This window comes from Myotis nattereri (genome assembly GCF_964212035.1).
Source record: "Myotis nattereri genome assembly, chromosome: 12".
NCBI classification, from domain to species: domain Eukaryota; kingdom Metazoa; phylum Chordata; class Mammalia; order Chiroptera; family Vespertilionidae; genus Myotis; species Myotis nattereri.
This window is the reverse complement of record NC_138087.1, coordinates 63,675,663-63,691,287: the sequence shown is the minus strand read 5'-3', so window position 1 is coordinate 63,691,287 and position 15,625 is coordinate 63,675,663. Positions and strand designations below refer to the sequence as shown.

The window sequence follows — 15,625 nt, the reverse complement described above, 5'->3', positions numbered from 1 at the left end:
TGTGCAGTAGGTTGAAGAGATTATATCCATTTTACAGATGAGGAAATAGGATTGAAGGTTAAGGAACTTGAAATTATAATCTACCAGCAGAGTCAGCCCTCACATCCAGTGTTTCTGATCAAGTACCATTCCATGTAGGAGAGTTTTAAAAAGCTGTTTCATGAAAGGTCTGATTCTTTTGCAGCTAATTAGTGAGGACGAATATGCATTAATAGTAATTGGCTTCTTGCACATCTCAGTATTCAGTAGATTCCTGTCCTGATGAAGGCGATTGACCTTGTGAGAAATTCTGTGGATGTTCCTAGAGGAGATACAGTTAAGAATCCATTCGATATACTTTCTTCCAATATGGAGCACATTTTATAAGTCCTGTGTAGGTGCCCTGACTTCCTGTGGCTGTGCTTGGTGAGCTGGTGGATAAATTAGAAGACTTAGGGTAGGGTCACCCTAGCAGAACTTCAAAGAAAATGCAGTCAGATCACATCTTAATTCTTGTCTTGGACAATTCTATTAGTCTGGAACCCACTTTCTACTTTCTACTGACTAGAAAGTATATCAAAACTTGAGGGGCCACATGGTATGTTAGAAAGTTCCCTTTACTTCTGTATACTTGTTGGGGCTGTTTCTTGGAAGTTCATATTGTGAAATAGATTAACTTTTACCCAGAAAGGTGAGGGCAGGCCAGTCCAAAATGTAAGAAGTTGGTTTCCACTCAGAGTAGAATTAGTGATTGACTGAGGTAGTGACTATCCTAATGAAGGAGCTCAACATAGAGGCTGTGGTTTAGCGGTTCTCAACCTGTGGGTCTCAGCCCCTTTGGCAGTCGAATGACCCTTTCACAGGGGTCACCTAAAACCATCCTGCATATCAGATATTTACATTATGATTCATAACAGTAGCAACATTACAGTTATAAAGCAGCAATGAAAATAATTTTATGGTTGGGTCACAACATGAGGAACTGTATTTAAAGGGCCAGAAAGTTGAGAACCACTGCTGTGATTTGTGTACGATCAGTTGGTCCCAAGATTGCTCAGGTGTTTGTGGCCCATGTAGTGTTGATACTGCATACACACACGCACGCACGCACGCATGCACACACACACATGTCTTTGACTTGGCCTCAGGATAGCTCCACTTATCTGTTGCTGTGATGATACCTGTGTGAGTACATTGGTCAAGTGTTTCCACTGAAACCAGCAAGACTTGTTATCAGGCCTAATAGATGTTTGTTAGTTATTAAGGACCTATCTGGATGCCTCTACAGATCCTCACACTTTCGAGTATCTCTACAGGATATAATCTATAATAATAAAAGCATAATATGCTAATTCAGTGGTTCTCAACCTTCCTAATGCTACGACCCTTTAATACAGTTCCTCATGTTGTGGTGACCCCCAACCATAAAATTATTTTCGTTGCTACTTCATAACTGTAATTTTGCTACTGTTATGAATCATAATGTAAATATCTGATATGCAGGATGTATTTTCATTGTTACAAATTGAACATAATTAAAGCATAGTGATTAATCACAAAACAATATGTAATTATATATGTGTTTTCCGATGGTCTTAGGCGACCCCTGTGAAAGGGTCGTTCGACCCCCAAAGGGGTCGAGACCCACAGGTTGGCAACCCACAGGTTGAGAACCACTGTGCTAATTGGATTGGGCATCCTTCGGATGACCTTCCGGACGAAGCCAGGGCTTCGAGGGAAGCCTGGTTCCCGGTACCAGAGGGAAGCCAGTGCTGGCAGCCAGGGGAAGGAAGGCCTACTCTTGCATGAATTTCGTGCATCTGGCCTCTAGTTTTCCCATAAAAATGTAGTACCATATAATTTAAAGTGTTCAACAGACCCTTCAAAACACTTTAAGTCTGTAAATCCTAGAGTAATTTAAAAGCTACTTAAATTAATTTCTCCCAAATCACATCTCTTTAGAGATTCAAATTTCCTGTTCAGATCCTTATACTGTAAGATTATTACATTTATAAGTATCTCTAAAGTTTTACTTGCTGAGAAGTACTTGAACTGACTGAGAATTTGCAAAAAGCTTCACAAATATTTTGTTTCTGTGGAGTGTATGATGAACTCGTTAATATTAAAGATTCAAACCAATGTGTGGATGTCAGCATCTCTAGTACATAACATTGTGAGGAGCAGTTAAGAGAATTGTTTAGATACAGATTGTTGGGCTCTAGCCCCAGAGTTTCTTGTTCAGTGGGTCTGAGTTTAGGCCGGGTTTCTAAGCAGTTGTGATGCTGCAGGTCCGTGGACCACAGTTTGAAAACCACCATTGTGCATTCCAGATGCTGACCATCATTGTCCCAGAACTACTTCCTCTGGTGCTGTGTGAATAAGGCAGGTGACCCAGGACTGGAGGGACAGAGAAACCCGGCAGAGCAGAATGAGAGAGAGGTTGTGGGGGAAGTGGATACAAAAGATAAGGAAGGCTTGACAATAAATCCCGAATATTAGAATTAGGCCAATTAGGCCTGTAAGTCAAGGATTCCTGTGTGTGATTCATTTGTATTTCTGTGTTAATGGCTGTTCATGAGTTTGTAAGTTCCTGATTGTTCAAGTACATCAGGTTCAAAAAGTTATGGGTGCAGTACACTGGAAGTGTGCTAATTGTCCATTTTCTTTCTTTATTTAAATTAGTTGGCTTCCTGAGGCTCAGGTAGTCCAAAGAGCCCTCAATTCTGCAGCTAACAATGTGTATCAGTATGGACGAGAATGGATAACCCACAAGGTAAGGGGACAGCCTCTCTTTGTGGATTTCTCTTTGCAAGTTCTTCATTGGCAGTGATTTCTTGCTTCGATAAAGCATAATTTCCGTTTGCAAACAGGTTTATATCTACAAGTCGACAAGCAACATACAGTGAAATTAGCCTTCTGCATGATCATACTGAATAGTGCTAGTAGCCTGAACAAGCTCAGAAGTTGGCCATTGCTTCTTGTTCGAGGTGGATCTGACTCATTATTTGTGCACTAGGAAGGAATGTCACTAAGCTTGGTAGTCAAATAAGGTTCTCAGGGGCAAAGAAGACAGAAGGAGTAGCCTGTGAGGTAGGAGGAAACCCAGACTGTGTGTCACAGGGGCCTAGAGAAGAAAATGTTTCAGGGAAGACTTGGCCAGCTAAGGCTTCACACAAGATGAGTACTGACTTGTCATCCCCATTTCATAGGTGAGGCTGTTCGCCTTAAGTCAGTCAGTTCTCAAATGGCATTGTGACTGCCCTTAATGCTTTACTGTTCTTCTTGGGCAAAGAGCATGTCACAACCCACCCACAGTATGTGTGCTTCCGTGATCCTGTTAGTAGACTCTGTGAGCTTTGGCCCCGTCTTCCCAGTTTTATAACATGCTATAAAATTGTGCTGAACTCTCCTTTACTGTTATAGTTGTGGTATTTTAGTTATTCCCTGTCGTGCTTGGAGTGAGCCTGCTGAAGGAGATGCCAGTTAGAAATGGTTCTTTATTGCAGGAAAGGCCACTGTGCCAACAATCTAGAAAAGGGGCTGTCAGTAACCTAAATTGTAGAACTCTTCTGGTTCCAGGGAGACTTCACGGGCTGATAGGAAAGTGACAGAAAGAATTGGGAACAGGAAGTCTGTGAGTCCTTGACAGTCATACCATGCAAAAGACACATTTAAAGAAATGAAAGGAAGTTAGCCTAGGGTAATTGTGGTTTTTACTTATTTCGGGTAATTTGCTCTATTAGGTGTTCTTTGTTCGTAGGTTATATAGGCTTGAGTTGAAAGACTGAGAGAACTTTTCATCCTGAATCTGCCACTTGTCTGTGTAACTCTGAGCCTGTCATAGATCCTTTTTAACTCTGTTTTCTCAAATGAATAAAGGTGATGCCAAAACTATTTTCTGTCTAACTCATGGAGTTGTTGTAAAGATCACATAACGTAGGTGAAAGCCATTTGTAAATTGTACAATGTGATGAACAGATGAAGGCTTTGATATTCACAGAGTTGTGTTTGAATAAATCAATTAAATATAAAGAGCAACATTGGGCAGATGTATTTGCATCAAATATGTCTAAGAGCTGGTTTAAGCATCTATAAGGCCAGCATCAAGTGGGCAAAAGGTATGAATAGGCCACACTAAAGGAAATACACATTGAAAACCAAAATGGAAAATGGTCATTCTTGTTGCTAAAGAAGAAAAATATAATCAGTTATCAGTTCACACCTTTTAAATTATCTAAAAATCAGTTATCCATAAGGCTGTGGGAAAATTGGTTCACTTAGACCAGTGTTTCTCAACCTTGGCTGCACATTAGAATCACCTGGAAATCTTTTTAAAATCCCGATTTCTGGGCCTCATCCTCTGGAAATTCTGTTTCTTTGTTACTAATGTTGTGGCCCCATCCCATAACAAAGAAACAGAATTTCTGGAGGATGAGGCCCATAAATCAGGATTTTAAAAAGATTCCCAGGTGATTCTAATGTGTAGCCAAGGTTGAGAACCACTGACTTAGACAATGTTGGAGAGTGTTCATTGGTATAATCCTTTTATTTACCAATGCAAGAACCATTAAAAATGCTCATTTCCTTTGACTCTTGAACATTTGTCTTACTGTTAGAAATAAGGAAAATATTGTGTATTGCCAGGGTTCCTGTCCCAGCATCAAGAAGGGTTCAGCAATCTGGAGAAGGCTGTGCGTAGATTACATAGGAGTTCAGAGACTAATAAAGAGTCCGGAGGCGAGATATAATTTTGTAAGGCATTGGGGGTCAGAGGAGCTTAGCTAAAGGAGCTAACATCCAAGGTCTTAGGTCTAAGGTCTTAGGACCCCATGCTTTTTATTAACACAACTTGTCCTGAGGCGAGGCAGAGATATACACTTCAAAGGGTCAGAGTTTGGTACAGAGTCCATTGTCAGAATGGGGGAATTAGCCTACGGCCGTTCAGGTGTTTGGCCAGTAGGAGGCAATAACATGTAGATTAAGATGCCCTTTAACTGTCTGGCAGCCAAGAATCAATTTAATGTATCCTATTCAGGTTTGGCGAAATGCCTTACTCTGAGATCCGACATCTCTCAGCAAACTAACAGGCATATTTGCGTTTATAGCTAGGGTCCTAAAATGTCACTTAAAGTTCTGTGGCAGTTCTTAATAATACGGTAAATGTAACACGAGACTTCAGTATAATGGGTGGGCACTGGGGTCACATGGAAAGCTTTTCCTCTGTGCAGACGTGATCAGAGATGCCCGTAGTCATGGCTTTATGTGTACCCTTCTTTTACAGTTTGGAGTAACTCTCCTTGAGACCTAAGGATAGAGGAAAGAAAAAAGAAGCAAAAGATGAGAGGGAGGAAATTTACTGGGAATATTGAGGAGCAAAGTTTATGAAGAGAACATTGTGTGGCTAGAGGCAATTAAATAGTCTGGAGCATTTCAGTTTGATTTGGAACAAATGTAAAGACCCAGCATGTATTCATTTTACTGGGTTATTGCCTGGAATATTAAATCAGATTATATCTGTATTTCTTCCAGCTTCATAAAATTCTTGGAGATAAGGTGAACAATACTGCTGTGATTGAAAAGCAGGTACTAGAACTTTGGGACAGACTGTATCATTCTTGGTTTGTAAAGGTAAGTTATTTTAGCTAAGGATTTCAATGGTAAACTAATAAAGTCCTTTTATTTTATAGACCCAATGACTAAGTAGGACTTTAGTAATACTGGAATTTCACTTACTGACATTTTTAAGCTACAGGGTCTTAAACCTTAGGCCACAAAACGTCAAAGTGATTGATGGTTAATCTCCATGGCAGAGTCCACCAGTCCCTCTGCTGTATCAGTATTCCGTCATCTGTTCGTTATCATCTACAGCCTCTCATCATCTAAACTAGCTCTGGGCAGGAGAAATGTAATGCAAGCCGCCTAATGTTAGTTTTTCTAGTGGCCGTGTTAAAAAAACAAAAATAAACAGGTGAAATTCTTTATTCATAGCTCTTTCAAACCTAGTTATTCCTGCATTCCTGCCAATGCAGTTCTCTTCCAGACAGACAACTTAGACTTCCCTCTTGTTTCTTTTTCATATTCTTACCACCCCCCCCCACTGCTTTATTGATAGATAATTGATACATAACATTGTATTAGTTTTAGGTGATCTTTTTTTCATATTCTTTCTGTTCCCTCTGCCCTCTTTATCTTGTACAGAAGATTAATAAGGGAGAGGAGGGAAGGAGGAAGAAAGCAAAAATGAGAGAGCAAAAAAAAAAAAAAGGCAGAGGGATTAAAAAGGGGGGAAATAATAAAAGTAAATGCTGTGTTTGTGTACAGTTGAATATACACTGAGGAGTAAAGTGTGTCCACAAATGTACTAAGGAGAAAAGCACTCAAGCTAGACTCAGTAACTAGCATATTAACAGAAAATACTATCTTTTATGTCTTTAGGTGGAATTCTTAATTGATTTCTTAAATAATGCAAAGTTTTTCACTTTTGTGTATTTACTAAAGTGCTCAAGTGGACCTAAAACAGAAGAGGTTATTGATACTTTCTGTTCTTGAGCTTAAGATGGAGGTTTCACGTCTGAACTGTTTTTTCCATAGAACGTAACGCACTCTGGGAGGCACAAAGGACACAAGATGCATATAAACCGTCAGAACAGCTGGCTGGGAGACATTCTGGACTGGCAGGATATCGCGTCCTTCGTCCACGAGAACATCGAGACATTTCTTTCTGTAAGAAATAGTATTTATAGTTAAACTGGACTTAGAAGTAAAAACAGAAACACTAATTTTCAGTCTTCTTTACCCACTTAAAGGTCTTTATTTACTCTGTTTTTAATGCCACAACATTTGACGTTTTGAAAATTCTAAATGCTCTAGAAAGATGTCCAAAACCTGTAAACCTCAGGTGTAGCTGCCCTGATCCTGATGCCTGGAGAGTAACCAAGAGATGCTGACCAGGGAGCATATGCATGATGCTGTGGCTCTCAGACTCTGAGCTAGGTATCCTTCTCCCATAGGATGCCCAGAATGGCCCCAGCTGGACCACTATAGGGGGAGCTGCCTTTCTGGTGGGTGAAGCCCTTTTGGCAGCTGGATATATGGTTTTCTCCCCCATGCACCATCCACCTCTGCCTTTGTTTTTTTTGTATGTGTGTGTTTTTGTTGTTTTTTTTCACAAAAGGTTAGAAGGTGGCAAGGAACAGTTAGCAGTGCTGCGAAGTTTTAATGACTGCTCTTCATTCCCTAGTGTACTTTTTGGGGAGTCAGCCTGTGGCTTTTCACAGAGATGAGAAAAATGTTACTGTGAAATAACTTGCACCAAATGAACAAAAATCGATATTTGCAATGCTAGATTTTTTCAATTTAATTTTTATCCAAATAATAGATGAGTATAGTTGAAAAGCCAAAAATGCTTTAAGATTTATTTTAAATGCTTTAAGATTTTAAGTGAAAAAAAATAGCAATTTTTTTGTGCTTCTCTACTTCAGCCTCATTCTCCAGAAGCAGTTGTCGTCTTTTATTCTGTTTTATTTTATCATTTTATTTTTAAAATATATTTATTGAATTTATTGGGGTGACATTGGTTAATAAAATTATATAGGACTCGGGTGTATAATTCTATAATACATCATCTATATATTGTACAGTGTGTTGTGTTCACCACCCCAAGTTTAGCTTTTTCTGGGTGTTTACCTCTGAATTTCTAAAATCCTGTTTACGCTGCTCTTTCTTGGTTTTGCACTTTTAGATATTATCTTTTGGCTTTCCAATATGGAAGATGAAGGTAAAGATGTGACTTCCTTTCGAGTCCCTCGGTGCTCTTCTACTCCTCCTTTGGGGTTTTCGTACAACTCCTTTGGTTCCTCCCCCCATTCCTGCACTCACACTTTCCCTTCCTCCCATTCACCTAATAGAGCTATAACAGTTTGAAATTGAATGTATCTATTTCTGCCATCATACTTTGCCCAACTGCTCTTTCTTATATTCTAAACCTTCCTTCCCAATCCTCTTGAGTACACAGAGAGGTTACTATTTGATCTTGGCAACTATCAGTCTACAATTAATGAATTCAGTTAATATCTTAAGAATTACCACAGGGCATTTCCTATCAGTGTAACCTAGAAACTATTCAAAACTTTAAAAAAAAAAAATTCCAGAATGACTGAGGCCCCCAAAAGAATGCCTGTCAAAATCACAAGTAAGGGCATTGTTGGTTTGTCTCTGGAATCAGTGCCATTATTCATTCATTCCTTTACCCCGCAGGGTCAAACAGTCAATCATGCATATTTTTGTAGGCATTGTGAAACATTTTCAAGATTTTATGTAAGGAGTTTTTGTAAATGAGACCAGCCTGCCAAAGTTCTCTTATGAAGACAGAGCTGAGGTTTGCAAGAAATGCAGAGGACAACAAAATGTGCTTTAATAAATGGTACAGTTGAGGTAGGAAAGGAATGGGTAGGCCTTTCATAGCACAGATGGTGTAACTTGAACATATGACAAAAAACAGCTGCTGTTTTGGAAAGGGTAGGCACCAAAATAAAATCAGACGTTATGAGTTCTGGTCTCAGCTCTGGTTCCACATATTAGCTCCCTGCCCTTGGGCAAGTGTTTTTTTAAAACTCTGGGCTTCAGTTTGCATATCTATAAAATAAAGATGGTTTCATCTGCATTTCTTCCCAGTGTTGTGAGGTTTATGGGATGAAAACTAAGGATATTTTTAAAAATTTTTAAGTTTTTCTGGTCATTTTGCTTCCATGTTTTATATTACTGAGGGAGAACAGAATACACATTATCATAAAGGAATTAAGTTTATGAAGAAATAGGGAATAGAAAACATAGAGGTGTGCTATTGGTAATATACATCTCCCTTTAGTAATATTTAACATATATTAGTAAACTTTATTTTAATATCTGGTTCTAGTAAAGTTGCAAGTGATGGATCAACTGAACTCAGTAGTTCTTAATAGAAGGGTCATCGTTTATGTGAGGAACGGTTTTCAGCTGCAGAGCTCTGCCCCGACCCTGTCTGTTCATTTCTTTTATTGTGATTTTAGTGAAGATGCTCTGGTAGTTGTACATGAAGTTAAGTTGAAGGTGGAAAGAGGGAGGGAAGCCAATAAAACAAACGCTAGATTTTCATGACCCGCACTTGTGAGCCTACATGCCAAGGTTGCACTTTGACATATTCTCCTATCGGTATTATTCCTGTGCATACCATTTTCACAGTTATAATCATGCTATCTATAAAATTTTCCTATCCTGCTTTTTAAACTTAGCATTATATCATAAAATATGTTCCAATTGTCATAATAGAGGTGATTTTAATGGCTGCCTAATATTATTTGGAGTAGATTCATCATAATTTGCATAATCATTTTCTTTCCTAATCAATATTCAGATGTTTTCAGATGATTTTTTTTTCCAGTGCTTGCCCTTTCAGTTTATGGTACTGTATTAAAAGCACACAGATACCTGGAGAAACTTCTTATCCGAGGATTAGTTCTGATACTCAGCTTTCTCCTCGCAGATCTTGGAGTCTCTGTGGATTGTTATGAGCCGAAACGTGAGCCTGCTTTTCACCACTGTCACCACGCTCCTGACCATCCTCTTCTACAGTGGCACGGCCCTTCTCAATTTCGTGCTCTCTCTGGTATGTACATATAGATAAGAACACATCACAGTTCCGTGCACAGTAATGCATATTCTTGGCGCCATTGGTGTTTCCTTCCTGTAGTCTCCAAATGTGATTTTTTTAGGAGATACTGTCCTTTGTTTTGCAGATCATTTTCCTGACCACACTGTTTTATCTGTTAAGTTCCAGTGATGAGTACTACAAGCCCGTGAAGTGGGTGATAAGCCTGACACCACTGTCTCAGCCAGGCCCTTCTTCTAATATTATTGGCCAGTCTGTGGAAGAAGCTATCAGGTAGGGTTAAGATTCACGCTATTCTATATAAAAAGATGAAGGGGACATGAATGTGGAGATTAAATAAAGGGAAGTTACTATCTCTGAAAAAAAAAAAAAAAAGATTCACGCTATTCTTCTTTTCATGAGAAGCCCGTTCGGTTTCTGTCTTGAGCCTTCCTGGTAACGTTCAGTGCTAACCTAGTGAGGGAACTGCTGATGTTTTAAAAAATAAAAATAAAAAAAAAAATGTATCTCCTTTTGAGAGGATAATATAAGCAGTGAAAATGTTGATAAGAAAAAAATTCCAAATAATTCCAATATCCTACTCTCAAGCCCATGGTTTACAAAGATTCATGGCCTGTCCCCCTCGGCTGTTCCTTCGAAGGCTCTTGCTCTAGGTGCCAATCACAGTACTTGCTCACTCATATACCTCACCTTCTCTCAGAACCCTCCTCCTGTCCTCAGGAATTCCAGCTCTGTCCTGGGAGGGCGTCGATGGCTTCCCGGTGTCTTCCTCTCCCTCTGCAGCCAGGCCGTGCCTTCTGCAGGGGGTAGTTGGGACACTGGCAGTGCAGCGTTTTGGGTTATCTTTAAGGCATAGTCTCTGTGTACATTGTAGGTTCTGGCCAGAAACTTCCATCATGTTTTCTGGGATCCATGTATTGCAGGCTTGGTTTCTGAATGAGATGCTTCTTCAGCATTTGTTTTTCACATGCTCTTTCCAGGTCACAGGCAACTGCCCCCCCCCCCCCGCCCCGCCCCTTTTCTTTTTTTCTCATTTCCAGTAGGGAGAGGCCTTTTGAAGCCTCGGCCTTGTCCCTCATTGCTCTGAATTTATCATTAATACTTTATCACATTTTTACTTTTTTTAAAAAAATCTTTATTGTTGACAGTATTACAGATGTCTCTCATCTTCTCCCTTTCTGCCCCCTTCCACCCAACTCCCACTCCGCCCCAGGCCTTCCCCGACATGTTTACTTTCTATGACTAGCTGCCCATGTTAACTCCTCATGGTGTCCTTTTGAGCTCCTTTTTCTAATAAGTTATTGGCCAGGTGGTTGTAAGCTTCTCTTGAACAGTGAATCTTTGGCTGGCATTTCTCATACTTGTAAAATATACCATTGCTTGGAACCAATCTTCTGCAGAAATCTTGATTTGACTGATAATCCTGTGTGGCTGAGCTTGGCTTCTTTTCTTAATGTATTCATGTACCAGCTAGTGAAGATACCCCTTGGATCTTCATAAAACCCTCCTCATTTAAATAGGATGAGTGCTCCTCAAATATCTTCTCTCTGGAAACTTTGGTAGGTTTTCTCCCTTTTCCTACTTAGCAAGGCCTGAGTAAGGTCTTCACCAGTATCTTGAATCCTTGATTAGAAATCAAAGTGGGTTTTTTTCATTTTGGATAAAAACAAAAAACAAAAACAGTTCTTATCTACTGTGGTGCCCTTGGGTATCCGGGGAGTGGGGGAAGGATTCATGTAAAGGCTCTAAGTTTGGGAGCTTTCACGGTGAAGCTGTTCCTCGGGAAGAACCTCCTGGCCTTAGCAGCCTCCTCGGCCAGTGCAACTCTTGGTTATCATCTTTACTGAGTAACCGAATGATGAAAACTCCAGCAATAGATTAACTTTAGTTTATCTAAATGCCATCTATCTGCCAAAAAAAAATTTTTTTTTTTTTTTACCAAAGAAGAAAATAACGTTCTATCTTCCCAGTTTCATAAAGCTATTGAATCCACCATCTCAAAGAGTGGCAGAATCCTCTAGTCAGTTGACTAAGACAAGATTTACCAAAAAATATCTACCTTGTCCATAGAGAACTTCAAGAAATATGGTAGTTTATTTTCCTAAAGTAATCTTTATTAGCACTGACTCTTTTTCTCACAAAAGCTTTTCTATCTTCAAATCTCAGTTTTTGAATTTTCCCTTGTTCTGCTTTCTTAGTGAACCACTTGCTGACCGTCCTCTGAATGCTGGTCATTGAGTCACCTTTTTTTTCTCTCTCTCATGAAAACCAAGCTACCCTTTGCTTTAAACTCCATTCTCTAATGTCATGGTTGCTTGGAATTGAGAAGCAGAGCTATGTTTTGCTCCAGGATAATGAAAGCCCATTGTTCTTCTGGTATTCCAGGAGGAGCCGGTTCAGGGAGAAGTTCATGAGTTAACTTTGTGGTTCTGTTGAGACTATTCAGGTGGACACATGAAGCTGATGGCTGAAAATTCAGGTCTTTGGCTCAGGAGGGAATTTGAGATTAGAAGAGTGAAGTCATCTACAGAGATATGAGGAAATCAGTTTCTTTCTACAAATAGATTTGCCTCATCAACTTGAGTTTGCACGCATTAATCATGCACTCTAATAGCAGCCCATGTCTTGGTTCCAGAGTATACTTGGACAAAACCCGTTCATTTTATCATCTTATTTTTAATACAGAAAATATTTTTTTAACAATCCTTAGTACCATCCTAATGGTCTCAAAACTGACAGGTTTTTGTGAGTCTGAAAATAATGGTATAAGACTAGAGAGCTTATTACAGCCTGGGCCATTTTTCTGTCCACAGCTATATCAGGTTATATAAATTAAAGATTGTAATTCAGGATGATTTTTAGCAATCTTAAGTGCTTTTGGTCTATTTTTTTTTTCTGGGTCAAATTCAAGACTTAAAGAAAAATGTATGGGTTTTACATCGATGCCTCTGAAGATCCTTCTCATGTGTATGAGGGCAGTGGGTTCTAGTTCTAAGGGCTCCTGTCGAACTTTTCATTCTTAAGGATTGTCTTCAAGATGGAACATAGCTCTTCAGGGAGAAAAATGTTAAGAGGAAAAATATTGTACAGATGATTATGACAATGCTATTAGAGTGTGCGGAGAGTGTAGTTTAGTCTTCAAATTATCAGTGATTAACAGACTTCATAAGCATCAATCATTATTCATCATCAATGCTGCAGTTAAGCCGCTCATTACACTCATTTTATGTGGTCCATTAATAACTTAAAGGTGGAACTGAAATTGGGAGTTAATTGCATGACCAGACAGTGAACATGTCTTTGTTCTTCAGGCTTTGCCTTTCGAAATATGTGGTTACTGTATAATCACCATCTCATTGAATTTTTGAACCTTAATTGTTATTCGCAATTCTGAATAAGCAGTCTAAATTAAATGCATTTGTGGTTGGGTTTTCATTTCATGGATTTTTGAGTCAGTGGCATGCATCCTTCATTCCCAAACCATTTTCCTCCCCTTAGAGCATGTTGTGTCCTGAATGTTTGCATCATACCCTTCTTCCCTGATGCTCCCATTCTGCTTGCTCTGGTGGAGATATTGCACATTACTAAGTTGCATGTTCCACGGCCTCAGTGCAATTTAGTGTGTGTGATATTTTCACATGAGTGCATGCACACGGGTATGGCTCTTGCTTGTGGAATTGCAGCTTTTCAGTGCCAGTGGGTAGGATGTACGTATTGTGAGATTTTCATTTGGAAAGTGAACATGCTTTCCATGTCTATCCCCCAATTTTGGAGGACTAACAGTATTTGGGGATTTTTTAAAAAATCAGTGTTGATCATTTAGTAAATCAGCACTTTCATTTTTTACTTGGAGCAAAGTGAATTTTCATTGGAAAGAAATTCTCATGATTTAAGGTTATAAACATGTATTTGAAATGTGTAAGGGAGAATTTAAAGCTGTTAGAAAATGTATTTTCATTTATTTGAAGAGATATCTCTCCTAATACTGGAATAGAGAGACAGACTTTCTTATGCATAATTGGGAAATTAAATTAGCTAGTTCTTAAATAATAACCAAATCAGTAAATGTAATGCCTATTTAACCTACTTGGTTAAAGATTGGTCTAATAAACCTAACCATTTACTTCTTTAAGTTTCCAAGGAAAGTGACCTTAAAAAACTTTGTCTTGTATTTAGTTTCTCATTGTGTTGCTTTAAAAATTGCTAAATTTATTTTAATAGGCTTACAATAGAACTGGTATTGAGATTCAAATGTTTGCTACTTGCCTATATAATTGAAGCAACCCCTTGTTAATTTTTTAGTTAGCATCTTCCTATCTCTTTTTCTCTCTTATTTCACTTCTGTCCTCATGTCTCCTTCCCTGACTCTCCTGTAGAGAAGGCAAAACTGTAGTGACAAAAAGCATATCCAGTGGCTTTCAGAGACCCAGGTTTAGGGAGGGATTGACTATAAAAGGGGATGAGGAAACTGTTGGGGGTGATAGAAATGTTTTATGTCTTGATTGCAGCAGTGGTTATGAAACTGTATATTTAATCAAAATTTACTGAATTATGTACTTAAAGTTGGTGAGTTTTACTGTTTATAAATTATAGTTCAATAAAGCTGAGACAGAAAAAAGAAGAAAAATGGCTAGGCATTTCAGGGAGTTAAAAATGCTCTTAGTAAATGGTTTTATAAAGCTTGTGTATCAGATCAGAAGTAATACTTCCGATAATTCCCCCAGTAGGGGGGAATATATTGTCTTTTCCTCCCTCATTGAGTTGCATAAATATGTTTAGTAACTGCAAGCAATATATAATGCATTTAGGGTCCACAAAACTACTTAAACAGTGCTTTAGTGAGAAAATTACGAACAGTCAATATTTAAAGGCAGAAGAAAGAGGGCTGTTCTGTTTCCTGCAAGTGGTCCTTTTGGATTGAGTGTTGCCTCCTTGCCACCCCGGCAGATGATTCAGTTGTGATATTCTGTTGCACCTTTGTGTCAACTTATTTTTTGGCTTAACATTTCTTAAATAATGTAAGGTTGATGAAAGCACTACAACTATATCTTTTCTCATTGACTCCCCCAGTTCTAGTCAAATTCTGTACTTTTTTTCTTAGACGTTATTCTCATTAATTCTCTGTGGTGGTTGATCTATTATTATTCCCTTCTTGTCAAAAGCTTCTTTCTCCCTTGGTCTCTGGGAATACCGCCCTGTAGTGATTTTCTTCCTACTCCAGAAGTGATTGTGTTATCTCTGGCTGGTGTGGTGTTTGTCTGTGGGTCCTTTGAGAACACAGTCCATTGGCCCATTTTCTCCAGGCTTTCCCCTTGGGGTAGCTTATCCTTTTCTGTGAGTAATCCCGTCTGGCGTATCTCTCTTAGGCCTCGTCTCTTATTTCCAGCTACCTCATCTTCCTTTTTTTTCTAACCATTGCCCAAACTAAATGTATTCCCTTTTCTTCCATGTTCCCTCCATTCTGGGCTTCTCCATGTCTTTGAGACACTGCCGTGCTTTCCCTCTTTGCCGTTTTCCTTTCCCTCTGTCTCCTCTATTCGGTTACTATTTACATTTTTTATATTTCCTGTGGGCCATCTCCATTCCTTTCAGTCTTTTTGATACCACTTTAATCTGTGTCCTTATTGTCAGAGGTCTCATGGCACTTTTAAGACATTCTTGAGTGAAAGCTGCTGGTCAGGGTGCCAAAGAAGGTTTCACATTTGGAGAGCCACTTGTCCCCAAATCCGTGTCTCCAAACCCTATGAAATGACTGAATCAGTAGGTTCCAGAGCTTGACTGTGCTCTGACAGGAAACCTCTTGGGCTACTTTGAAAAAGCTTGGTGTTTCTTTTTGTGGGTTCAGTGCCACCTTTGCTGCAACAGCCCCTGCTTTTTCCATTGCAAAGAGCCTCTCCTGTGCCCTCCACAATCCCGATGTTTGTAATTTTGTGATGCCTTGTGATAGCTTAAAATTTGCTGCTTCTGACACAGTACTGTCTTAATAATTTCCACTTGGAA

At 39.1% G+C, this 15,625-nt stretch overlaps 1 protein-coding gene across 1 annotated transcript in view; it reads left to right on the top strand.

The window, feature by feature from the left end:
• The window catches only part of TMEM245 (transmembrane protein 245), a 64,433-nt gene that overhangs the window by 32,784 nt on the left and 16,024 nt on the right, over nucleotides 1-15,625 (top strand). Inside the window, exons 10-14 of the mRNA XM_081104105.1 lie at nucleotides 2,662-2,752; nucleotides 5,509-5,607; nucleotides 6,571-6,702; nucleotides 9,500-9,622; nucleotides 9,753-9,898. Of these exons, the coding sequence (XP_080960231.1) occupies nucleotides 2,662-2,752; nucleotides 5,509-5,607; nucleotides 6,571-6,702; nucleotides 9,500-9,622; nucleotides 9,753-9,898 (591 nt within the window). The remainder of the gene's footprint in view (nucleotides 1-2,661; nucleotides 2,753-5,508; nucleotides 5,608-6,570; nucleotides 6,703-9,499; nucleotides 9,623-9,752; nucleotides 9,899-15,625) is intronic.